Source organism: Idiotropiscis lumnitzeri, chromosome 13, assembly GCF_059441095.1.
Source record: "Idiotropiscis lumnitzeri isolate Australia: NSW breed Sydney's pygmy pipehorse chromosome 13, RoL_Ilum_1.0, whole genome shotgun sequence".
Classification (NCBI taxonomy): domain Eukaryota; kingdom Metazoa; phylum Chordata; class Actinopteri; order Syngnathiformes; family Syngnathidae; genus Idiotropiscis; species Idiotropiscis lumnitzeri.
The window spans coordinates 12,440,720-12,467,619 of NC_142403.1; the positions used below are offsets into that span (position 1 = coordinate 12,440,720).

A 26,900-nucleotide genomic window follows, 5' to 3' on the forward strand; every position below is an offset into this window, starting at 1 on the left:
ACTGTAGCAATCAAGTCGTTGCAATGTATTGCCACAGGAAACCTGTCCAGTCTGCTCAGCACAATTTGGATCAAGCCACATTAAGTCAGAGCAAAATGTGTTTTGCCGCTCTCTGCAGCTCAATCATGGAGATTAATTGAAAACAGTTCTTTTTGTACGTGTCGGTTAAGTAGGTGAAAACGAGTGATGCGCTTCACCAACATGAATACTTTTCCCCCCACTTGCATCCTTGACTGCAATACTGTAGAATTCTTTTTTTACACTAGTATAGAAATATATACCTTGTTTGATGTGATTTTATGATACTGAGAGATGCTCTCTCAGAAGCTACAAATAGTTGAATAGTGGATTATTACGTTACTTAGTTACAAGATCACAGCATAGCACAGTGATCCCCAGATACGGCGCAAGAATGTCCCCGGAGTGGTTCTGACTCGTATACGAGTGTCATTGAACCACACTGATTAAATCAGGCGTGCGCAAACTACGGCCCGGGGGCCACATGCGGCCCGTTAAACGTTTTAATCCAGCCAGCTAAACTTGAAAAAAAAAAAAATGAATAAACCTTGTTAATGTTTTATTTTCTAAATACTGTGTTTTTTCAAAGACATGTATATTGTTGTTATGCATTTTTTCACTTTCATTTAAAATTAAATGTTTTTTTTTCTCAGATGAAGTGAGGTTACCAAAACACTCCATCCATCGGCTCCTGGTCTGGCCTCTCTGTCAAATTTTAGAAGCCATTGTGGCCCGCCAATCAAAAAGTTTGCCCAACCCTGGTTCAGATGCGTATTTTCTTTTTAGCTTTTTACAGAAAAAGTCCAATATTTGGACTCGCGTGCAAAGATAACATTTGCGTGATGGTAATAGTCTTTAAGTAGTACCTTGACGTAAAAGTTTATTTTCTTGACCAAGCGCTCAGAAAGAAAATCTCTTTTGCTCAAATTAAATGAATTCAAATGCCATTATTCCTTTGCAGCTCCCTGAAAACGATCCACAATTTTGGTTCAGTGTTTTAACGCAACTCATAAAAGACAATAATACTACTGTCGTCTAAAAATATAGAATAATTCTAAATCAAACAAGTTAGACCCAATGGTGGCGACTTAGCAAAGGCCAACAGGCTGCGAGAGGGAGTTACTTGCCCATTCCGGTCACAAAGTCGAAACGTCCTATCAGGACCGTCAACATCTTGACTTTGCACGTGTACCAAATGTAGCATCTGGTGTGTGTGCGTGTGTGTGTGTGTGTGCGAATATCACATCACAACAAGACATCCAAGCTCTTGACACCTCATTTTATTGTCCCAACATTCAAAAGTACAAATAATTCAAACACAACAGTTTTATGAAAAAGAAAAAAACAAACATTTACAGCAAGATTTTTCTATTTTGTTTCCAGTTTCAGAAATGACCTAAACTAGCAAGGATAACATGAAGTCATTCATCGCAGTAATTAGATTAATAATAATAAGAAGAATACTAAGAATAATAGCAATAATAACCAGAATAATCATAATAATAATCATCATCATTGTTAATAATTGTTAAGTAATAACATAAGCAGGAGAGAAAAGAGAGAGAGAGAAAGAGAGAGAGCGAGCGGCAACCCATGGGGCTCTGCCAAGATTTTTTTTCATCTTTTTTGTCTTTAAGGATTTTGTTTTACAGATTTTTTTTCATCAGATAGTAAACAAACACATCTCAGGAGGGGAGAAAAAAAATGAAAACTGACAAGAAGAAGAAGAAGAAGAAGAAGAGCCAAGTTCCTCTGTTCACCTTCCCTCCTCCACTACTGGCTGCCTTGTTCGGACGGGCAGCCTGCCACTCACTGACTATAAGGCGCTACGGGGATGGTGGTGGGAGCCACTGGTGTGGGACATGGAGCGAGGGTGACCAAGCCCCATGACTGACACACACAAACACACACACACACACACACACTTGACAGCCACATGATTAAGAACATTAGCACAATAGAATGATATCCAATACAAGCGCCGTATCACTTTTCATCATAACAACGTGAATAAGATTGAATTTCAAAACTACGAGGCAGACATCCCAAACATGATTACACCCCCGCTATGCTGCCCACAGACCTATCAGTGTTAGAACAGAAAAGCAAAAAGTACGTAGATGTCAATAGCAGCGTACAGAGATCTGTTGCCAATATTTTGACTTTCATGTAAGCGCAACGTTTGCTCGGGGGGTTAGTGATGGAGCAGTGAATGGGTTATCCCTAACCTTCGATGCCACAGGATGGCGACGACAGGGTGATGGCCTGTCTCAATGAAGCTCCTCACCTCACCTCAACATAGTTCCTTGGCCCCAAGATGCCACAGGGTAGCACCAAAGTACTTCTTTTCTATCAGACATGGCGGTAGCCTGTCTATATGAAGCTCCTCCCCTAACTTCAACATAGTTCCTTGGCCCCAAGATGCCACAGGGTAGCACCAAAGTACTTCTTTTCTATCAGACATGGCGGTAGCCTGTCTATATGAAGCTCCTCCCCTAACTTCAACATAGTTCCTTGGCATCAAGATGCTACCGGGTGATGCCAAAGCACTAGTTTTGTATTTGACGGGGCAATGGCCTGACAAAATGAAGCCTATCCCTCATTCAACGAGGTGCCTTGGCACCAAGATGCCACAGGAGGGCGCCAAAGCACTATTTTTCTAATAGACATGACTGGAGTGAGCACAAAAATCTAAATTAGGTGAATTTGCTTGTCGTGATTCCCGAATATTCGGGGTAGCTGAGGTGACCCAAATATTGTAAATCAACAACAATAAGTGCGAAGACGTCTATTAAAAGAAATTTCTGCTATCTTTGCAAAACCGAAAGAAGGTGATCCAGCGCTTTTATTGGCTCTCATTCGCTTGGGCAAAGTCATAATGTTGTGGCTTTGGCGTAAACGAACACAGCCAAAGTGACACACGCAGACACACCAACAGGCACGCATACGGTGGAGGAAATTTACACATCAGAACAACATTCTACCGGGGTCGTTGCATAAATTGGAGCCCGTTACGGCGTCGAGGGGCATGAGGGTTTCTGCCAGCGTGTATGGTGATGACGTCACAAGACTGAGATGTGTGCGTGCCTTTTACACGCACCTCTGTCATGCTTTCCAACGAAACATTCCAATTGTGTATAGCGATACGTCCGGAACCCTCCATTTGACCTTTCAAAATATATAATATATATCATATTAGAGTATATAAAATATAGAATCGGTACAATCCCTTTTAATCTCCTTCACTTCACGACAGCAGTTTTACGGTATACAATTTGAAAAGTTGAAAAGAAGTCTTGAAAACCAATTGCGTAGACCCTGAAACGAGAGCGGGCGTGAAAACGTCGACGCGCCCGCCGGGCCTGGGCGAGCTGAACGTTGCAATAAATACGTAGACGGATGCTTTCAGACGTACAGTTTTGCATAAAGGTTTCATCACAAAGCGGTCGTAAGTGGAGGGAGGCTGTGGACGGAGTGGCTTAAGAGAACTACACAAACTTATCACAGGTTATATTGAACCAGAACGACTGTTTATAACATTCTATTAAGACTAAACTTCATTGGAAAAGATCTAAAGATTTCATTTTGAACAAGACAAGAAAAAAGCAATAGCAAATTGAACTATTAATAACTAGGTTATGCATAGCGAGTAACTGTTTCTAGTAATAAGGGAAGAGCGTTCCCCGGCCCTCCAGACACTTTTTTTTTTTTTCTCGAGTTTTCCTGACTTTTAGATTTTTTTTTTTTTATATGGTCATTTTGATATATTGGTACAAAGCACAAACGTACTAAAAGTTCTCTCAGTGCAGTGGACTACTGGAAGAGCTTCTCCACTAGTCGCTTTGTTCCCTTTTGCTCAGAAACGCCCCCCCTCCCTGTACCAGAATTACGCAAATAGACAATGAAACAAATAAATACATAAATACACAGATAAATTAAGTGGTTCATAAATACATAATAAATAGAAATAAATAGAAAAAAAATAAATAGTTGAAAAAAAAAAAAAAAGTAAATCCAAACACTTATATTCAAAGCTTTTTGTTCGGTTTCTTTTTGCCGCGATAGGAACGTAAATTTAATCCAAACCTTTTTTTTCTTTTTTTTTTTCTCCACAAGCAACATGACGACAATTGAACGGTTTCCTCACAAGTTTTTCTAAGTAACTGAACCACCACTTCATAATAAGTTGCCATATGAAAAAAGACAAGCTCCAACTCAAGAACAGTGACAACTCAGATAGTACAGTAGATATTGGAAAACAAATGTAGACTATGTATATATAGATATATATATATATATATAGATAGATCATCTATTTGTACAGAGCAAAGAAAAGACACCGTAGTCATAGATCGCCTTTTCAGGAAACAAATATCTAGACTAAAGGAACTAGCTAATCATCGAGAAGTTTGGACAAAAAGCTTCACGCTCGGCAAGAAACGCAAAGGCCAGCAAGCCCCAAAAAAAAAAAAAAAAAAAAAAGGAAAAACAATGCAAAATACATAAATAAAATTCGTTCAGTGATTTTTTTTCTTTTGTCATATATTATATATATATATGTATATATATATATATATATATATAGAGAGATTTTTTTAATTTTTTTTTTACACTACCCAAATGTGTTGATCTGGTTTTTCTGCAATAAAATAGTCTCACCAGACTATTTGGGCCAACGATAAACAAATAAGCTCAATTCAATGTCAACATCAACATAGTATTTGTCGAAACAACACATAGAACAACCAACTCGGATATTTAAGATATGTGAATAATGTCGTATAGCACCTACTGTTGATCGCTAAAAGGAAGTTTGCACACAAATGCAGCGCAAAGAGAAACAATATGATGGATCGGATGCGTTCTAAATGGATCGATGTGCATATATGCGGTCGTTACCGATACCCCGGATGGACTTTTGACCATAAAGAAGCAAGAAAGAAGAAGACAAAAGGGTCTCCTTGCTTTGGGCTCTGGACGATAAGGATGGTTACCCTCTCCCTTCCCCTTGTGGGTATTGAATAATTACGCACTAGTACATGTGTGAAAAATTACCAAAATCACCCGCCTTGGTTTCCTATTTCACAAAACCTTCCATCTAGAAAATGGCCGCCGCCAACGTGGCTTCCTCGGAAAACAACGAGCGCTGAGCCTAGAAAGTTCCACGGCGGAACGACAAGACAAGGTGGTGTTCGCCCCTCCCCCACCCTCCCCTCCCTGTTAGCCAGTCAAAATATTTTTCTCTTTTTTCAAATCCAGATTCTTGTAAAAATTTCTCAATAATTATTCTTTTAATTCGCATTTATAAAAATAGATTCTTCTATTTATTTTTTTTCTCTTTTTTTTTCTAAACGCATTTTTTTTAAGCAAAGAGATCTTTCTCTTTGGCAACAGTGTTATTTTTTTTTTTTCTTAAATGACTTCATATGTGATCAGGAAAGCTAACCCATCCCCCACCCCCGCACCCCATTTCCCTGTGAGGAAAGACATAATGTTTTGTTTGCCATACAAAACAAAAACAATGTTAGAAAGTCTTTTTTTTTCTTTTTTTTTTCCTTTTTCCTACTACATCGTCAGATGGGACGGTGAAATCCCATCTCGAATCATTAAGGGGGACCTTTTAAGACAACTACAAATGAATGAATGCTTCACCAATTAGTTAGAAAAGCGCCCCCTCCCTACAGTGACTGGGAGGTTGAGGATCCTAACGACAGTGGGTCCGGATATACAAAAAAAAAAAAAAAAAAAAAAGAAAGCTAATCCTGAATCGAGACCGTGGTCTAAAAAGGATATTCTCTTCTCTAAAATTGGGAGGGGGGGGGGCTGGGGGGGAGAGGATTTGCTACTGTTTACACAGAAGAGAAAACTCATTTTAGCAACCAGAACAAACAAAAAGAATATACAACAAAGAGAAGCCTGCATTATCTCAGGAACTTCCCAGAACGCGTGAACAATTTCTTCATTTTCATTTTTGTCATACTTAGGCAACATTGGCTTACAGGTCCAAAGTTATGATATAAGCCATTTCGAGTTCAATTGGGTTGGATGCTTCCAGTTTGCTGTGCTGGATGGTGGTCGTGGTGGTGGTGACTGGAGGGGCTGAAGGGAGGGGCGGAGGTGGTTAAAAGTGGGAGGTGGGGGGCATTTTGGAGCTGCTGCGGCGGCGGCGGCTGCGGCGGCGGGGCTTCTGCTTCTACCTTGCTGGAGTTCAGGACTTGTGGGTCTTGTTAGTCTTGAAGGAGACTTGCAGGACGCGGTCGCCCAACCTGTAACCGTTGAGACTGGCGATGGCCATGGCCGCCTCGTCGTAATTTGTCATGGTGACGAAGCCGAAACCTTTGCACTTGTTGGTGTTGAAGTCGCGGATCACCTTGACGTTGTTGACGGCGCCGAACGGCCCGAAGAGCTGCCACAGCACGCTCTCGTCCGAATCCGGGGACAGGTTGTAGACGAAGATGCACCAACCGGTGCCGGTGTGCCCGGGGATGTTCATGCCCACCAGGCTGGTCATGCTGTCGATGGTGATGGGCGAAAACCTGCGAAGAGAAAAGACGCACATTTGAACACTAGTGACAAGAAATGCGAATATCCGCTCATGTTGTGGACACGACACACACACAAAGGGGGAAGTTGCAACAGCTTCCAGATTTCCTCCAGGATGTTGCAGTGTGTCTGCGCAAATTTTTGATCCCGTCATCCACTAGAACATTTGTGAGAGAGCAGCAGTCATCTCATGATGGTAGGGAGTGCATACAGATTACAGATTCAGAACGGCATTCTTCCATCCCATTTGACGTATTTGTATTCACGGTGGGGTGACTGTTCTGGAGAAGAAGATCCCCCCCAGGGACATCCGCCGTCGCATCACGAGCATGCCCAGACAATTTGGGGAGTGCATACACGCGTGTGGAGAGCAGACACGGATTTTGCCGCTTTGATGTGCAGAATGTTTTTTGAATTGTGTTGCTTCGTGGTGTTTCGATTTATTGACCTTACATTACGTTGCGTTTATTGATTTGAAAAGTTCAAACGGAAAAAGCAGACATCTCCATTGTTTGGGAATTTAGTCGAATACGTTTTTATCTTTCTGGTTTCCAGGTTAAACAATGAAGAGGCAAGTTTGGATTTTTTTTTTTTTTAAAAAAGCCTTTATGTGAGGAAGTCAGTTTTTGGGGAATTGAGTCAAATTATAATTTCTTTTTCAATTTCTGGTTCCACGTTAAACCTTTATTTTTTTTTCAGGGTTTTCTTTTTTGGGACATTTGAAGTCAATGAAGAGGCTACCTCACAGTTAATCCAAAATCTCATTGACTGCACAACCTCCGAGCTCGCCCCGCCCCTTCGCACACTTGTAGCTCGGCACGCATGGATTTGCATTTTTTCCCCCAATATTTTTAAAAAAATATATACATTTTTAAATCTCCCATTTCCTCCCTATTTTACCGTGGAAAATGCACATTGAATTTGTTTATTAACGTTTTTGGAGAAACCATAAAAAAAAAAATAAAATAATTCACTGAGAATTGTTCTATTTTGCTGACATGGTGGTCAGTCTGCAAGTAGGCGTGGCTTCCTTTTTTTGCGCTTGACCTCGTCATTTTCAACCAGAATATTTGAAGCGTAGGTTACTTGTGCACGTGCACAGGCGTAACGCCGAAATCTTCTACTCGCTCGATTGAGACAAGCCTCCTGTCAGAAATGACTTCATATCCGCCCGAGGACATGCAGATGAAGGTTTTCTCTTGGTGCTCTTGCGCGGCTCCTTCAAGAGCTAAATTGCAGAAAGTTGTTGAATTAAAAGCATTGCGAGAAATTCATCAAAGATCACGCACCAGGCTACTAAATCTCTTTTGGTTCGCCTCGTAATCTTTCTCCTTTTTCTTGCGATGCGAGAAGATTTGAATCCTCAGTTGACTTCCCTTAATTGCCTTTCCGACTCAAAGGGAAGGGAAAAGGAGGGAACGAAAGCGGGCATTTTAAATAAATAATACAAAAACAAAGTAAATGAGATAAAGAGTTTCATTTCTTATGCCATGTTATGTCAAGAAACAACTACAGGCATTATTGGGCAGGGTTTAATTGAGATTTGCGCCTTGCTGCGGCTGGCGGGGAAGGGGCTGCTTTCTTGTGTTGGGGATGATGGGAGCGAGAGCGCAAAATGGAAAGTGGAAGCACTTTACAGCCCAATGGCATTACGGTACAAAGCGTATTCCTCCCACTCGTCTGCAGGGTGTTCTGTTCTGTACTATTGCGGGCCTGGTGGCAATGATCGATTGCGCTGCTTGCTGCTCAGGATCCGACTCCACACACACACACACACACACCCTCACTCCCCGCCCTTATTCTTATCTCGCTAGTGACTATATATGGCCCGCAATCACTACGACCTTCCTACATGACTTTGATGGTGGCCAATGCGACAATTGAATCATTGACGCCAAGGTCTCACTGCAATCATTTGCCTTCCGTGAGGGTGCAAGAAAAAGAGATTCTACTTGACAATACACAGCAAAACTGATTGCAGTAGCCAAGCGTTTTTTTTTTTTTTTTGTTAAAGATTTGCCACCAAACAAACACTTGCCTTTTTTTTTTTTTTTAATATTTAAAAAAAAATTAATTATTAATTAATTATCTCCATTTTGGGCTACTCCCTCCGGAACTTTCCTTCGCCTCTCTGAGTGTTTGAGCATCAAAGTGCATTCGGGCACACATACGAATCCGGGAATGAACGCTAACCGATATTACAGACGAGAACAAGGGTTGCCTAGCAACAGTGTCAGCTGACCACATTGTTTTGTCCTTAGAAAAGCCAACGACTTGCAGATGACATGTTCTGCAATCAGCGTGCGTGATTCAGACTCGGGGGCAGGCATAACAGTCCATCATTGATGATAATCTGATTGGGTGGGATTGATTGCTGATTAATCGTGTCATGAATCCATTTGGGCAAAATTGACAAGCCTACTCGTCTGGAACCAGCAAATTAAACTGTCGATTCAATGAGAACTAGTTTGCGCCGGTCTGAAGAAATACAACATGATGTCACTTTGGAGATGTTGCTATCAATACGCATCGTCGATTACGAGGATTATTTGGATTTGATTGCCCAAGAAGCTAAATTGTCTGCAAATGGTGTCCCAAGTGCCTGCAACATGCAAGATGCCGCTGTCAGCAGATCACAATAATGGCTGCTACACGCCTGCTTATGTAACACCTACTGTGTGCTAGCAACAAAGCAAAGAAAAAGGAGGCATGGAGGCAAAAAGGAGGAAATTTGAGCAGCGCAGAGCAAAAGCCGGAGCCATCAGCAGTGAAACATTTCCTGTTTCCAGCAAGGATCCAGATTCGTCCGGCCTCATCGCTTGTACTCGTTAAGAATGCAGTGACTGACATCCCCAGAAGATAATGAGTATGTTTGGCTTCAAATGAACGTACTGCATTGACAATAGAAATGAATGCATGTTTTAATTTTTACCGCAAGAGAATGTAAGCGTTGGTATTGTGCATTTTTTTCCCCAGGCTAGCATGAAGCGATAAGACCAGAGAACCTGAATCCCAAAGAAAAATAAACAACAACACCTAGAAATCAAGAAGTCAAGAACAAATCCATTCTGTACACAGAAACAACCCAAAAAACAATCCAAATAACACCAGCACTTGTCATAATCAAAACAAAGCAAATCCATCACCACTGAAAACAAAGACAAATTCTTTTGGGCTTTTTTTTTTTTTTAAGTGCTTGTTAGGCGTTTGAAAAAACAGTCAAGCTCACGAGTAAAAAAAACAAACAAACAAAAAAAAAAACCCAATCAAACTAAAAATAACAAAAAAAATGCAATTCACCTTGAACATTTGTGGAACGTAAATTGACAACAAAAACTACAAGAAAATAAATAGAATGAAAAGGATACTGGAAAAGAATTAAGTCAACATGGACATCTGGCATTGGGTGAAGTTTTAATTACCTCTTTACGCCATAGGCCATATTAAGCAAATTGTCCAGCCTGTAAAGAGAAGGAGGGTTCTGGGGTTAATGGTGGGCAGATGCTTGACTTACTCAGTGGAACTAATGTTGAGTCCCTGTCGGAGGTGGACGAGCCTTCTTCTCACTCAGCAACACACAAAACCGTCTCCAGTTAGCCCGGTACACAAGCAGCCCCACCAAAAAAAGAAGCTCACATTGGTTCATGGTGACTAAGGTCCCGTCACGGTAGCACAGCTAGCTAGCTAGCTAGCTAGCTACACGCGCGGTATGCGTTCGACACATTACCACCAAAGGTTTTGTATCGGCGAACACCAACAAGTCAACAAATGCGAATGGCGGCACAAGTTGAGCACGGCTTAGCATTGGGATAGCGGAAGCAGCTAGGCTTGGCTAGGCTAGGCTAGCCCGATAGCTCAAGCAGGGGGAGTTAGTTTATTATTGTGATCGAAAAAAAAAAGAAATTGTAGGAATTGTCTGATCCAGAGTTCTGTGAGTGGAATGACACTGGCAATTGAATGATGGCGAGGGAGAGATGATAATGACTTGAACCAATAAAAAAAAAGTGAATGTCAAATGTGTCATGAACATTAAGTCGCCGAGCTTTTTCTGAGAGCTACTTCTTCGGTGCTGTTGTCACACTTCTGAAATAACAAATGACCTTTAAATATTATTATTCATAATTAATAATATTCATCAACATTAAAGTGCTGATTAAATTACCGTATTTTCCGGACTATAAGCCGCTACTTTTATCCTAGATTTTGAACCATGCGGCTTTTTCTTTCACCAGTAGGGGCACTCTCTAGTTCAGAAAATATGCTAAATAAATCTAGATTTTTTTTTGGGTCTCTTCTGTTTTAATTAGCAAAGTTGTTGCCTTGTTAAAAGGCACTGTTTTAACAATCTGTTCATTTACCTTTGTGTGCATTCACAGTACAAGATCATTCTGTACATGCAGAAAACAACACATTTTTTTCAACTTAGAAAACTGCGGCTTATAGCCTGGTGTGCCTTATGGTGCCGAAAATACGGTTATGATTTTTCACGATTATCAACTGATTTAACATGCTAGGGGAACAAATACAAACTACTCTAGTTCTCAAAGTTTTGGACAGTTTACATTTTCAAATGATCACTTTCGACAGCATTCCGAGGAAATCACGATGTCTCATCACTTGGTGTGCTATTTTTAGAACAGGCCGTGAAATATTATAATATTTCAGCCTCTCCGCTCGTCATGGGGGAAAAGGACACCGGTGCGAAAAAAGAGCAAAAATCAAGCCATCACACTATTTTTGATATTGCCTATAGATGCCACAAGATGGCAGCAAAACACACTTTTCACTTTGACAAGACTATGTCCAAATTCACAGAAATCGTGTACAAATTCAAGCAGTCCACAGAGGCTACATGAGGATGAGCCTTTGAAGGCATCAAAGAGCCCAGCTTGCGAATGGTCTTTCTACAATTTGGAACGTCATGTCACAGGAAAATGCGGCCTTATGAGGACGCGGCCTGTGAATTTGGACACAAGTTCCTGCTTGCCGAAATGAAGCTCCCACGCCCACTTCGACAAGTTTCCTTGGCCTCAAGATGCCACAAGAAGGCGGCAAGCAATATTTTTCATTTGACATAGCACAAAAAAGCCAATCAGTGAATTTGCAGTGTACAATGAAGGATATGTTTTCCCTCTCAAAATCTGCCACTAGTTAAATTCCAAAACCTGAATATGCAAGCTTCACTGTATTTTCAGAGTGGTGGGCTGAAAGCTTTGCAGCGAGGTAGTTTGTGTGTCTATTTATGCGACCCTCAAGAGACCATCAGCGTGAGTGTGTGCGTGTGCGTGTGTGTGAGTGAAGGGGATTAAGAAAGCTGTGGGCTGTGTAAAATGGTGGCCCTCTTGGATGGATGCAGTCTGCTCGATGACTCAATGACCTTCATTCCTCACTTGCTCCCAGCCTCTCTCATGTCTTATTAACTCCTCGGGCCTAATGGACAGAGGCCGCGGCTTATTGAGCAACAGCTGGCGAGCGACGCCTCGTTCCTCTCCAAAACACTATAAACTTAACCTGGCGACTTTAGGGGAGTGGTGGCACATTTTAATTACCTCTTTCAAGGACGTTGTGTTGTCATTCCCATTTGGATTATGAAAAAAAAAAGCTTTCAAATTAAAAAAGAAAACTACTTAGAAAACTTTGGAGGGGGAAGAGCACAGTTGTGCTGAAGTTTTATAAACCTAGCGATGATTGGACTCGCGGACGTTAGCGAGGCTAACCGCGATTCTCATCCGCAACATGTATGAAGACTTTGCAACTTTGTTTGCTGGACATTTTGCAGCTGGATATTATTTGCCGACGGCAGCAGACGGGTGAGTCCAAAAGTTGTTCGTAAATTGACCGATTGGAAGATGAGATAGCAAAAACGCGATTAGCGATTCGCAGATGATTAAAGCGGACTCGTCAACTCATCTAAAAAATATTCTGTTAATCAATTTCCACACTTCATAATTCACATTGTTGACCAGTTACAACACACGAATGCACCCCCATGGCGGAAAAGCATATAGAAATGAAGTAGCAGTAATTAGCCAATGACATAATTCGGGAATGAGTGTCGGTAAACGAGGAAACTGGCGAGAACGCTCAGAGAAAGCTGCAGGGCCAAAAGCAAGAAGACATCTGCTGGCCGCTGGGCCACAACACAACAACCTGCTGCTAACGCACACACACACACACACACACACACACACACATATAAACGCACAACAGCCACGCGCACCCAGCATGCAAATGCTCAGCTTCTTTTTTTTTTTTTCTGCACTGCCTCTCAAACGCAAACAAACAATAGGGCCTTTGTTTCCTCTCTCAATGCGGTTTTAAAAGAAGGATAGGAGCCTTTTTGTATTTTTCTTTTTGAAACCAAAATCTGTTGAGCTATAATTGGTTCCGGCACTGGATATAATAAGGGTAATTTGCTAATTAGCGCCATTAGTTAAGGGCCAAAAATGGGAAACAAGCTGGGCTGTAGGGCTTGGTGTATTATGCCGGAGTCGATTATGTCTGCCGCTTGGAGTGGGACCATGCCGACACGATGGGCTGCACGTTGACTTGGCTTGGAGCGGAGTCATAGCATGATGGAGCCAGTGACAAACAAATATATGAGGCAGTAGGGATCGGTTGAAAAAAAAATCGATTTGAATGGATTTTCCTTTTCAAAGCCCGATATGGATTAATAAACTATATAACAATACTTGAAGTCTTTTTATCCATAAATTGACATGACGCCACACGTCATGCGAGATCTCCATACCGAAGTCAGATTTGTACGCCGTGAAATCCTTGTTGAATCGAAAATCAATCAAAGTCAATCGTGAATCAAAAATCGAATCAGTTTGTTAATTTTTGTATCAAATCAAGCCGATTTTGCTCATTTGAATCTACAAGGCAGTGGAACACCGAAAGTTGAACGTCTCTGAAGTTTTATGATTCAGAACAGGGCCCAAAAATATGCTAATTGTTGTCATTCATCTTCTTGAATGAATCGTGCAACTTCTCAGTGCATCTGGAACTGAAAGCTGCTTTTTCTTTGGACAAATTTTTTTTTTTGTGTGTGTGAATTTTCTTTTGTCCGGTCACCATTAGTGAAAGGGAAGGAGAAAGGTGTCATTTTAACGCAATGAATGAAAGTGGAATTTATTGTGACTTAGGAAAGCAGTCGTGGCTGTTAAGTCCAACATAGCTAATAAGTCAACAAAAAAAAAAAAAAAGAATGGAATGCACGCCTCAAAGTTTCACTTACAGTTCTGAATGTCAGCAGAACATGTTTGACTCTGGAAAATGTTATTAATTCCATTTGTAAAAAAAAAAAAATTCAAAATGTGGCAGCATAGCAGAATGTAATTTGCTTTTTTTTTTTTACTTGCGATGTGACAAAATGCTGATTTTAAATTCACTTGATAAATAAATTTGACAACTTTTGTGTATACATAACGGTCGCACATTTATTAAACTCAAAGCACTTTGTTATTTAAGAAATGTGAACGCGTCTTTCTTGCAATGTTGTTGTTGAAAAAGGAAAAAAAAAAAAAAAGTCGACTTTGAAGGCAGTTTGCAACTTCCAGAGTGTTGCGTGGTGAGGTGGGGAGCGCAGGGACACAGCGAAGAAGTGTCCCGTGGTTGTGATTTGTGATGAGAAGCGACAGCTCTCCTGCCGAGCCTGTAAATTGGCTTGGCGTATCACAGACACGCAGCCACGCTACATCGCTCAGGTGTCACACCAGGAAAGCGGCGCTGCAAGAATAATACCTTCCCGCCGACGACTTTGACGGAGAATAAACAGCACGAGCGGCTTAATGTTATTGAAAGGGAGAGGAATTTGTTTGAGTGTGTATTTTGTGACAATCTCAAAACATTCCAAGTCATATGGGATAATGGAATGCATCAACTTTTGTTTTGTGTACGTGCGCACGTGAAACAGAACCTCCAGGAATGAGCTTCCGCATACTTGCAGGTGTGTATTACATTGCATTGAAAATAAGCACAAACAGGAAAATGACCCGACTGTACGATGGGCGACGATGCATTTCAACTTTTCATTTGTACACTAAATAAGAAAATCCACAGAGCTCATCCATTTCTAACTTTGCCCAGAAAATTATGCTTTTGTCGCAGCTTGTTTAGTTGTTAGCAGGATTATGCAAAATTTATTAAAGTCATTTCAACTAAACTTTGTGGACCTGGTTTTAAGAACCTAAAGTATGCCTTTCCTTTTTTTTTTTAGCATTCTATTGAGTGTTATACTTGATGCATGTCATCACTTGAAAATTCTGTACCTCCACTGTACAATTTTTGTCATGAGAGTCATGGAAGTCTTAGAAACTTAGCTTGGAAAAATCTTTTTTCGTGCTGGGCATCGATTAAAATTTCCAAAATCGATTTGATCCGATCAACAAGGGACTGATTTGACTCAATTTTTGATTCACGATTGACTTTGATTGATTTTCGATTCAATCAAGGATTTCACGCAGTACCATTATGACTTTGTGATGGAAGGCCCTCTCAGAAGAACCAATGTTGCAATCAGTATAAACTGCTCGATGTCAAATATTCACATTTTCATTAAGAATCAAAGTCAACGCAGTTGCATTAATCATGTATGTTTTATTGAACATGACCTGATCAAAAAAATAAATACATCTGCCTTCATGCTTGTTGGCGCTGACTTCACAGCTTCCGCCATTTTATTTTGACACGGTACATTCGTGATGTGACATAATCTCGCGTGAAGTCATGTACATTTTTTTGGCGGAAAGAGACTTTATTAAAAGTATCAATATATGGTTTTATGAATCAATACTGGAATGTGAAAAGTAAAAAAAATCGATTCTAATCGATATATCGATTTTTTAAACCCAGTCCTAATCTACCTGAAATTCTACTTATTCATGTTTTTTTTTTTTTTTTTTTTGTAATGCCACAAGACGATGCCAAACACAAAGCAAGTATTTGGAGCTAAGTTTAACCTGTGTTGAAAGTAGAAGTTACGGAAAATGTTTTCTGCATGGCACTTTCGGTGCATTTTTTGTTCCAAATCGAATCTGGAATCTATTTATATAATCATGATCATATTCGAACAATAATTTGAAATCATATTTAAGTGTTTTGGGATCATATGTTGTGGTATACGAACAGTTATTAATATATGAAATTCTAAACGTTTTATGGGCGTTAATTCGTGCCGTTTTTTTCCCGCACTTGGGGCGCCTGCCCCCTCAAATAGTACAAGTTGACTCTATTTGTGCTTCAGCCCACACCTTCTCCATTCACTTTGTACCGGAGAAAAGTGACGAGCATGCGCTGAAGTCGAAAGACATTTTGTTTTTATGAGCAAAAGTCTCTTGCATTACGACGGTAATATTTTGGAGCAAATGACTGACAATAAAAGCATATTTTCACTCAACCAAGTCTGTTGCATGTGCTGCGTTTTTATGAAAAACTTTGCCGTAAAACAGTTTTTTTTTCCCTCCTCTAAAAATTGTTTTACTATTTTATTGCACGGCAACGATCTGTGCGGGTAAAGTGTTTTTACGGCCACGCTGAGCAAATTTTATTCATTTCTTTTTTCTTTTTTTTTTTTTAACCACTAACTGCATTCCTAAACAAATGCATTTTCGCCCAAGGATGCAGGAAAGTGCACGCAAAATGGCAGCGTGATGAAATCAAGGGAAACGCAAAACATGAATGACAGAAGCCCAGCGTTCTCGTCTGAAAAGTTCCCCTCTGATGTTGCGAGTGCTCGCAGGGCTCGATTTACTGACGGCAGCATCAGGTGCAAAGTTGACACCCGTTCTTCTTGTAAAGGCCGCACAGTTGCTTGGATACATGTTCACGAGTGAAATGCTCCATGATGGCTGAGTCAGAGGCGGCGTTACGGCTCGTGGTCAACGCTTTGAATCGGAATGACTTTTTTTGCCGGTTGCAACGCGAAGAAGGAAGCATGAAGCCTGAGTTTTAGCGGGTTTTCCTCCCAAAGCATTCAAGCTGCGGAACGAAGAAGATTTTCATTCGTAGGTCGCACATGCAATCGGGGGTCGAATGACTTCAGATTTGTTGCCGTCGACGCACGAGATGACGGCTACGTTGACTAATTGATGAATTGCAATTTTCATTGCTCATTTTTCGGTCAAACAAGCAACTTCAAAACACATGCTCAATTTCTCTCCCATGTTGTGCTGGCCCCGGCCCCGACTTGCTCATCCAATCATATTCAGCCACTGGTTCATCCAATAACATTTCGACACTTTCACAGTTAACAATTGACCAACTCGAACATCAATTCATATAAGTGCCAGGTCATTGTAGTACTATTAACTCATTCACGACCAGCCGAGTATAAAAAAAAAAAAAAAAATGGATCTTTGACGTCTTTAGCTGTCAATGGCAATAAATGAGTTAACAAAAAATAAAAAATAAAATTTCTGTGTCGATTCTGTATTCATGTTAGGGAGATTGTTGCTGGAGGTCTACGAGTTCCGACAGCGTGAGAGGCAGTGAAGTTGTGTGGGGGCGTGGTCAAACGGAAGCAGGAAGTGGTGTGTGTCTTTGATGAAGGGTTGAGCTCATTTGATATTTTATGTATCATAAAACTATTTGGTTGTTTTTTGCAGCTGACATTAACCGTTCATGTTCACAATAAAGAAGTGATCGATCGACTTTATTTAATCTCTTAAGCAGGCATGAAAATAAAGTGACGTAAAGCTGCGAACCGGTTTATCCAACTCCATAACTTGTGAACCGGTAACGGGGCCGTGGCGTGCTGTCATATTTTGTAGAGTGAGCTTCGTATGTGGTGTGATTTTTACTCATTTTGCTAGCTTGCGCGTTTAATGTTAGCTACATTAGCTTCAATTCTTAATGTAATTTTTTTTTTCAAGCAGTTTGCACTAATTGTTTTTTCTGAGAATGCCTTCCATACCAAAGTCAAATTGGTACTGCATGAAATCCTCGTTTGAATCGAAAATCGTGGATCAAAAATCGAATCAGGCCCTCGTATGTCGAATCGAATGGATTTTGGAAATTTGAATCCATACTCAGTACTAATAAAATGACATGAGTGATTAAGCTTTAAACCACAAAACGAAAAACAAAACACAGAATGGACCAATTTTACAAAGCAACTGCTTAGGACCAGCAAAATCAGATTACGGTGATTCAAAAAAATCCAACGTGTCACAGCTAAAATGTTCCCAATTACAAACAACACCAAGTGTCCGAGCTCAAGTACTCACCTGAACCTCTGAGCCTGGTGGTGGAGGGGCCCGGGGTACCGGCGGTTGGGGGACTGGTAGAGTTGCGACAGGAGGGCCTGGCTGGTCTTCTGGCTGGGATTGTTGGCGAACTTGACCGTGATGGGCTCAGCTGCGCCCGATGGCTTCTGTCCGTTGAGGCCTTTGATGGCCTCCTCAGCCTCTATCCTCTTATCAAAGCGGATGAAGCCCACACCTCGGGAGCCGCCTGTGGGGCCAGCACATCACAAACAAACAAAGGCCTCTTTTACTTCACAAGGTTTGCTTGCACGGATATCGTATACTTGAACGGAACACTGAGCGGTTAGAAATGAAAGCTATTTGTTTGGAATAATTCAGACATTCGATTGGATCTCGCGTATGGCGATGCTCACATAATGGGAAGAGAGTGCAAACAGAAAAGAAATAGGTGACATAATGCTTTCTACTGATTGTCTGAATGCGCATTTCTTCAACCTGAGGCGGCGTATTGAACAAAGAATACACACGTTGTAGCGGATTATCACTGCAACGAGCACATACAATACAAACAGAAAGAAAAAAAATGGCTTTGATGTTGACGGAAAGTGTGTTCCGGTCTCTAAAATGCTTACTTCTGTCACCACACACACACACACACACACTTCAAACATTGTTTGTTGTGACATTTGACTTCCTTCCTTGGCGATTTGTTATGTTCTATAAAATATTTAAAGACACTGTAACAGGGCGGTCTTTTGTTTGTACACAAAATGACTAATTCATTACGTACTAATTAGCTCTAACACACGACAACTGCGACAACAAATCAGACTTTACCAAGCTACTAATGCTCAGTTTTGATTGACACAATCACAAATATTCACTCATGAACTCGTGTCGCTGTCATTTTCCGTTGCTTTATAACTTCGACACTCGGCGAACCAAAATTTGAACACTTGCCTGATAGTCTCAATCGAAACTGAGCATTATAATCTCTGATCTCATTAGATTGTGTACCTAATGAGTTGTCCAAAGAGTCCATGTGGTATACATGTGTGTGTGTGTGTGTGTGTGTGTACATGTATTGCTATCTATTAATGGATGCTGCGCCTCCGTTTTAATGAGGCTGTCTCGATGGCCCAGAGGGTGCTGGCTCAGTGACAGCAACATGGTGCCAAGGAGACTATTTACATAATAGTGTGTGTGCACACAAGCATGTCTGTGTGACGGCGAGCGAATAAAAGCAAGGTTGGGAGATAGAAGGGGGGAAGGGGGGTTGCGTTTGAGCATCATTGTGTGCAGTCTCACATAAAAGGCCCACCTTATTGTTATTCCACATTTTTGTACATGCCAACCCTCTCCATTTATTTATTTATTTTTTGGGGTGGGTGGGGGGGGGTGGTATTGTAGTCTTTGCTTCCTCTCACACTGCTCGCTCTCTGGACTTCTCATCCACAGAAGCACCCCGAACACCTCGCTTGGCCTTTTCTCGCCTGCTTCTCTCCAGGACACTGACATGTTATTTACTTTCCAGGGAAGTAAAGAAAAAAAAAAAAGGCATTCTCCTAAAAGAATCAGCTTGATGCTCAAGTTCCTTTTAGGTCAAAGATTGTTTTGTTCAAATCTATCCAGCCATCCATTTTCTGTATCCCAGCTGACTTGCGATGAAAGGCCGAGGACACCCTGGACCGGTCGCCAGTGCATCACACGGCAGAGACAGAAAATCGTTTCCACGTTCCGTCACTGAATCCACATCGCCTACGCAAGTCGGGCAAGTAAACAGAGTGACTAACCCCCCAAAATATATTTTAAACACAGCTTAAGATGACGTGACCTACATTTTTACAAATAATTTAGTAGTCCATGTTGACTTTTTTCCATTTCAGAAACTTGCAGCCTTGCTTGGGATAAAGTATGACCCAATTAAGGGTAAACATTTCTTATTAGAGATGTGAAAACACATTTAAGTTTTAATATCGTTTTGGTACGTGTCCGCTCAATCGTCTCGGACAAAGGGAGGAATATTTACCTACATTTTCCTCCGCCACCATGTGATGGTATTGACCGCCATTTAGTGATTGGGCCCCTCCCCCCCCATCTCCAGTTCTGTGTTCCCTGATGATTTTTCTTCATTTACTCTTGTTCTAGCACACAAGCGCTACATTTTAATGAGCTCGTCGGAAGCAGAAAAAGGAAAATTCAATCGGGATCCAAAGAGTGCAAAGCAACATTTTCCCTTCATTGCCTCTGCCGGTGATGTTCTGTTCTTAAGTATGTTTGTCAACAGGAATTTCAACTCTGTAGAACTTTTTGCTTTAACTTGTGAGCGCACAGTTGAGATGGGAGCATTCTTTGCTGACTCAACTCACTTCACAACCATCAGCATTTTGGCAGATATAAATATCAATAATATTCCAAAAGAGAATTAAATGTCACTATAAAAAAAAACAAAACAAAAAAAAAAACAAAGGATATCTGAACACAAATGATGCAGCAGCACATGTAGACAGACCATATATGTGGAGAATGGCCAATATTACTTTCGTTTTTCTGATGACTGCAATTTTCCCTCTTTTTTTTCTCCATTTTTTTGCTGAAAAAATTATAAATAGAGTACCAATTTCCTTGGAACTTTGAAGAAGAGTGTGACTTTTTTAACTGAGCTGCACGCACATACAGTAGCTGAAGGCAAAAAGATCCAAGATTTTTCATTTACTAATATATCATTTGTGACATAAATCACTTTTCCAAATATTGCCATTCATGAAATCATCACATTTTGAGATTTCTATGTCAAGCAAATGAATGATTTTGGCTTGGGCGCAGCAGCAGCAGCAGCAGCAGCAGGAGCAGCAAGAGCAAGCCTGTGCTGGGAGTTCACGTCAAGGTTGTGTCATAAAACCTTCGTGCTGTACTACATTAAATGTCACTGGGGAGCAGGTCAAAGTGACTTTGTGGGAGAAACATGTAAGCTAATGGCACAGGAAGCTCCCAAAGATGTCCAAACCTGATCATGAACATTCTTCTTTGGCCTCCATCCCACCCAAAAAAATGTATGCAAAGATGTTCTCATTAGATTTTGTGCAAACATTAATTTAATCTTTTATAACACTCATTTTGCAGGAACAAGGTTCACTTTAAATGTAAATCGAGTGGCACCTTGAGATACGAGTTTTAACGTCCAAACAACACCTCCCATGAATGTTTGTTTTCGATTCCTAGAAAACATTTCATCTACTGGCCAGGAGATGGCGAGAACGACATTTTGATCACATATGTTCCAATACAAAAATAAACACATTTATTATAAATACTTTGTGTTTATGTAATATGTGTATAGCATTTGCTGAATTAGGCTTGAGCACGAGAGTACTTATCGCTAGTGATGGGTGAATGAAGCTTCAAATCTGCTTCATGAACCAGTTGTAGTATTTTGGGACTCCAGTAGATGGCACTCTCTGTTCAACATTGGGCTGAAAGCACAATGACTTGCCATTTTTTAAACCCTTTATTTGAACCAACAAGAGCTATCTAAAGGACTCAAAAATACAACAACTGGTTCATGAAGCAAATTTGAACCTTCATTTTCCCATCACGACATATCGCCACATCCTGGTCGTCGGTGACAACTACCGGGAATCAAAAACTAATTTTATTTTGATTTTCATCTCGTTTTATGTTCGATTTTCATTTTAGAATTAAAAATTGAAAATCAAACTGTTTTGACACTTTTCCTTACTCGTTCCAGACAACAAATGAGAAAATCAAGCTGTTTGGGCATCAAAACAAAACGCAAATAAAGAGTTGTTTTTCTATTTTCAGTTCCGGTTTTCAAACATAATATTTATTGACCACAAGATACACTGAATAGTAATAGCACCGCGACTAAATTCTCGCATTGCTATAAAAAAGAATAACCAGAAGTGTGCATGCGTTAAGGCACAACCGAAGTTAGCATTAGCGCATTTAAACAACATTAACAACAATATAAATTTGGTAGATCTCGCAATTCTTAAACATTTAAACACCAGCACAGAGATCCAATAGAGTACGACTAAAATGAGCAGCTCGTCTCTGGTGTCCACCCTAATGACCGTCCTTTCAACTAGCCCCAGAAGCCTCGGCTACTTATCACCCACCTGACAGCCATAGAGCCAACATTAGAGCACAATGTACTTACTTTAGCGACTGCAATCTGTCTCTTTCTCACTGCGCTCTCGCTTCTTCTCACCCTCCATTTTTTTTTTTTACGCTACCTCTCCTCCACGGTAATCAACAGAGGCTTATGTAACTCCCGCTACCTGTGCTTATCTCTCTCTAACACACACTGACAGGCGCATTGCCTGCCTCGCTAATAACACGCTAGCTCAATCTGGGGAGGGGGAAACAGAAGGAGGAAGGTTGGAGGACAGAAGCCAGCGTTTGAGGAGGAGATGGGCGAGGCGGGGGAGGACCGGGGAGGGAAATGGCAAAAGGAGACGAGGTGACGGAGAATGTTAGGAGGTGACATAAAAAGGAGGATGATAAAAGGACATTGTTACTATTCCTGCTCGACGCGACCCAAACAAATCTACTCTCTTGAAAAACCAGAATAACACCGGTCACAGCAAATTGGAATCACAGTCGGCTTTATGCATCCTGAAGATGCTGATTCCAAAAATGTATTCTGATTTTTTTCGAGCACATCAGGTTTTTGAGATAGATTAGCATTTTGGTTTGGTTTGAAAGTTTGACCTATAAAAAAATTTGCGCAACATGGATTTTATAAATTACAGCCATGAGATTAAAAAAAAAACAGTTACAAAACCTAACCCGAATTCCTGAATATTATATTTTTGTTATTACGAAAATCTGTGGTAGCCGAAAACAAAGGCGGATTTAGAATCCACACTAAAAACAAAAAAAATTCAATTAAAACATTTTGTAAAAGTGATCAGAGTAATTTCCCAAAACAGCGACCGTCCACATGCACACACACTCATGCATTCATGCAAGAGATGGATTGATCTTTTTCATTTGATTTTTTTAATGAATTTTCCAATATGCATAATTGATTTACCCAACAGAGAATTTTGTTTTTGTCGCAGTCCCTAAAAATGTTGCTACTTTGCTCAACTATGACAATCACATTTTTGCCTTAATGGCTTCAGAGATCATCAATGTATAGGCCAACGTTAAACACGAGGCTTTTGATAACATCAGACATAAGTGATCTGACTTTTAAGTATATACAGTCATTCGGCCAATATTTTGTGAAGATTTCTGCAACAAAAAAAAAAATTGTTTCAGTGCACATGCATGCACATCTGCACACCACTTATGAGTACCGCAGGTTAAAAATTACTATTAAATAAATATAACACTATTAAAAAATGATAAAATATCTTATGCAACATGTGAGCGGATAACCCGATTAGAGACGTCGCATGCGAGTGACACGCGCAGAATTTGTATAGATAATGCCTACGCAAAAGCGTTGATCCTGAAAAGGATTCCGCCGCATCGTTTGGCAGCAACACGACTAAATAAGCCTCGGGAGTGATATCCTCCTTCAGATAAACAAGTTAGAAGCCTGTTTTTTTGTTTTTTTTTGGAGTCAAGCTTGCCGCCACGAATATTGTTCACATCGAGCAAGCGCCGAGGACCAACTTCAAAATAAAAGCCCAACCGATAATAACATGGACATCATTTCTATGCCATGATTTTATTTCTAAATTGACCACGCAGGGCTCCACCGCAGTGCTCAGGGTAAATAATCGCTGCGGCGGCTGGCCCGGCTTCCAATTTTTTTTTCAAATGACATTTCTAAGTGAAATCAATGACGATATATGGCGCATGCAGTGTCATTATAAATGTGGTCTTTGCCTGCATACCTTTTGTCTTCATTTTTGGGTCTCTGTTCTCTTGAAACATGCATTCTGAAGGTTACAAACACGTAGCCAGGACAAATATTTGTGTTGAAAATGATTTTGAGGGAAGTCGGTTGAGATGATTTGAGTTAAGAGTGTTGCCATAGAAAACTCATATCTCAAGGCACCACTGCTTTCATGTTCCAAATTGTTCGAGTGCATTGCAGCTATCACATTAAAATGGTTGCATAACGCGCCAACTAAATCAAATGTTTGGACGAGCTGTTCCAAAGGAGTTATGGGATGGCAGATGCAAAAAGAAACGTTCTTCTTGCGGTTCTTTAATTAGAGAGAGAGAGGAGTTGGAGGGGGGGGGCAATGTCCTTGTTTAAAGTAACATTAGAGTGGCGAGCTACAGATGGCATTTGAAAAAGTAGCCAGTGAAGAGAAGCGCAGACTTTGAAGAGTGGAGGTGGCCCTGTGCTTTAGCCTCTGTCAGAGCGAAGCGTCAACCATCTGTCAGCGCGCACGTACACACGTGCGCGAGTTAATATCTGCATGTGGCCGTTATGTGTTGGCCACCACAGGAGTTGTGTGCTTTCTTAAGATAATAGAAAAAGGCAGACGCAGCAAGTCAAGGCTGAAGCCATTGCGCCAGGAGGCTTTTCAATTTCTCGTGTAATTGCTTTACGCAAGCATTAGCAAGAAACATTTGTTTCAATAAGTTGTTATTTAAATATATGCCAAAGATATACTTTAATGTGAATAACTGCAAAGTCCGAAGTGGAAAGGGGCTGAAAACATGTTTTGTACTCCTCGCATGTTATACTGCAGTTGCTTCGCTTGATTTCGGACGTTGCAAACCTTTTACCAGCAGCTGCGGCATTATCTAAATCTTAATTTATTGCTATTTTGATCAGGAACAATGCTCCCATCCATCCAAGTTAAGATGAATACCAGCTAATTATTCATTCGTTGCTGGGAACACATGCAATCACCATCATCTCGGGTTGTGTTGTGTTTGCGAGTGGTTACCATGGCGATGTGTCGCAGCAGCACCGAGCATCCCGCAGTGATCAGCACTTTAGTTTCACATCGACATTTGGGGGTGCAGACGATGGAGCTGATGCATTTGCAATTACTGATAAGTAAGCATTGACCTCTGTTCACATCAAGGCCAGTATTGATCCCAAGCTGTCACAAGGTGCCATCTTGGACGCCTTTGCCTTGAGGCTCAACGCAAAGGCAGGAGGAGGAAAATCTGTCTTGTACTACGACTACATGGATTAAGACAGACAAAGCAAAATACAGAGTTTGGAAAAGGTGACAATCCGTGAGGGTTTCTGCGGGAAAACTGGCAATTCTGTGGGTGTTTAAGCCCCAGATGTTTATGTATCATGCTAACACTTCTGTTGATAGAGAACAATCCAATCTGTCTTACTTGTGCTCAGTGAGCAGCCCATGAAATTGATTTTAGCGTTACTACTGTCTGTGCATGGCCAGAAATGCCCTATTTCATTTCAAGCCACGATAAAATGTGAGCCACGTTTTCTCCTATTTTCCGCTGGCGTCCCACAGGGGTCCATCCCGGAGCCACTTCGCTTCATTAAATGGATTCCACCACTGTGCAACATTTTCCATAAGGTCACCATCCATTTTCACTAAGTGGATGACAGCCAACTCGAACTCTCCACGAAACCCAGAGCAAGTCTTCCGCCTTCATTCCTTCCTTCCTTACGGACTAGGTGTTTGAACTTCAACTCTGGTTTTCCTTATATTTTCTCCAAGTCAACAGTGACAAGAAAATAAATCCTCAGTACTCTATCAACCACCTTTGCCAGTTGCCACATGTGCACCCGTGTAGCCAATTTATATTTTATTTAATAATTTGTGCATCACAACAGCTGGCAAAACGGGAATGAGAATGAACGGCAAGTCATAAGGACAATAAGGGACTCTTCTCTTTGTCTGTCCGTCCTTGTTCTTAAGCTGTATTTATATTTTAGTCAGTCACAAAAGAGTTTTAATTTGCAGAACACTTCACGCTTGATGTCTTTGTGCGTGTGTGTGTGTGTGTGTCGTGTCTGTGCGCGTGAGTTGCGATGAGGAAATGGAACTGCAGCATTACTCTTGGGGACCCTCTTAAATCCTCCATGTTTTTAATCACCGCCATCTCCTTCCGTCTAATTAATCATTAACATTTCTCCTGCTGATCCTTAACCTTCTGGGGACACCTTCAGGTACATCCCTGGTGTGTGGGTGTGCGCGTGTGTGTGTGTCTCTCTCAATGTTAGCCACAGCAGCATTAATGGCTACTGCACACACTTTATCCCTCGTCCTACACCAAGCAGCTTCAACCTACAATTCACTTGACAGACGACGTTGACCTAGTTTTGGACTTCTGACACATTTTTACCTTTTTTTTTTTTTTTGGTCGTAGACAGAAGAATGAACTAGTCGTACTTTACCCAAAATAATAATTGTAAAGCTTGCTTTGCATTATTTAATTGATCTGCAGAAATTAGCATTTTTAGGGTAAAAAAAATATAGCAGGACAAATAAGCAAGGCAAAAAATATAATTACCTCTGGTGGTGATGCAAATTTGCTAATAATTCAATAAGAATTTTGCGCCAGCTCATTCTTCCGTTCGTTCACAAGTATGCTGCTTCTGTGTTGCAATGCCTCAGGGTTATGCTGAACGTGTCCTGTGTTTCACTTTGGCTTGCTCGTGGATGTTAGCCAAACCTCACCTGACACAAAAAGGATTGCCACTGTACTAAAAGCAAAACAACAACAGTTAAGAGGCAAATTATTCATGACCTGGACACGTTTGGGAGTAAAGAAAATTTGGAGGTGTTGACTGGGTGGATTTTAGCGAGAATGGGGGGGAGGGACGTTTTTATTATGATAATAATATATTTGATGAATGCATTTGATGCACTTGCACACAGGCAGTCCGGATTATGTGGTGCACTTCTACACCAATACAAACTACAACAATTGAAAAAAAATTACATAGTTTAATTAATACAAGCCTGTCAGTTTTCATAAAAAAAAAATACAGTGGTGTCTTGAGATGCGCATTTAATGTGTTAAGTGACTTCACTTGGAACTAAAGACACTTGTATGCCATTAAGCAGTTCCAGCAACACCCGCCCCCCCCAAGAAAATCAAAACAACAATATATGTGTTTTTAAATATAGAAAATAGAACTCGAGAACATTGAACATTCTAAAAATCAATACTAATGATAATTACATAGAATGTAAATCAACAGTTCAT

The 26,900-nt window shown here is 40.8% G+C and overlaps 1 protein-coding gene across 7 annotated transcripts in view; it reads right to left on the reverse strand.

The window, feature by feature from the left end:
• Nucleotides 1-1,283: 1,283 nt before the first annotated feature.
• elavl4 (ELAV like neuron-specific RNA binding protein 4) overlaps nt 1,284-26,900 on the reverse strand; it is an 85,106-nt gene continuing 59,489 nt past the window's right edge. For 3 of the 7 annotated variants that reach the window (XM_088312863.1, XM_088312865.1, XM_088312864.1), the window contains 3 exons: nt 17,790-18,023; nt 9,984-10,022; nt 6,178-6,554 (listed from right to left, as the gene is read on the reverse strand). In XM_088312863.1, coding sequence (XP_088168989.1) covers nt 6,227-6,554; nt 9,984-10,022; nt 17,790-18,023 — 601 coding nt within the window. In that variant the 3' untranslated portion in view covers nt 6,178-6,226. Of the gene's footprint in view, nt 6,118-6,177; nt 6,555-9,983; nt 10,023-17,789; nt 18,024-26,900 lie in introns of those variants that run through there. The other 4 variants (XM_088312859.1, XM_088312860.1, XM_088312862.1 and 1 more) reach the window with 4 other exon arrangements.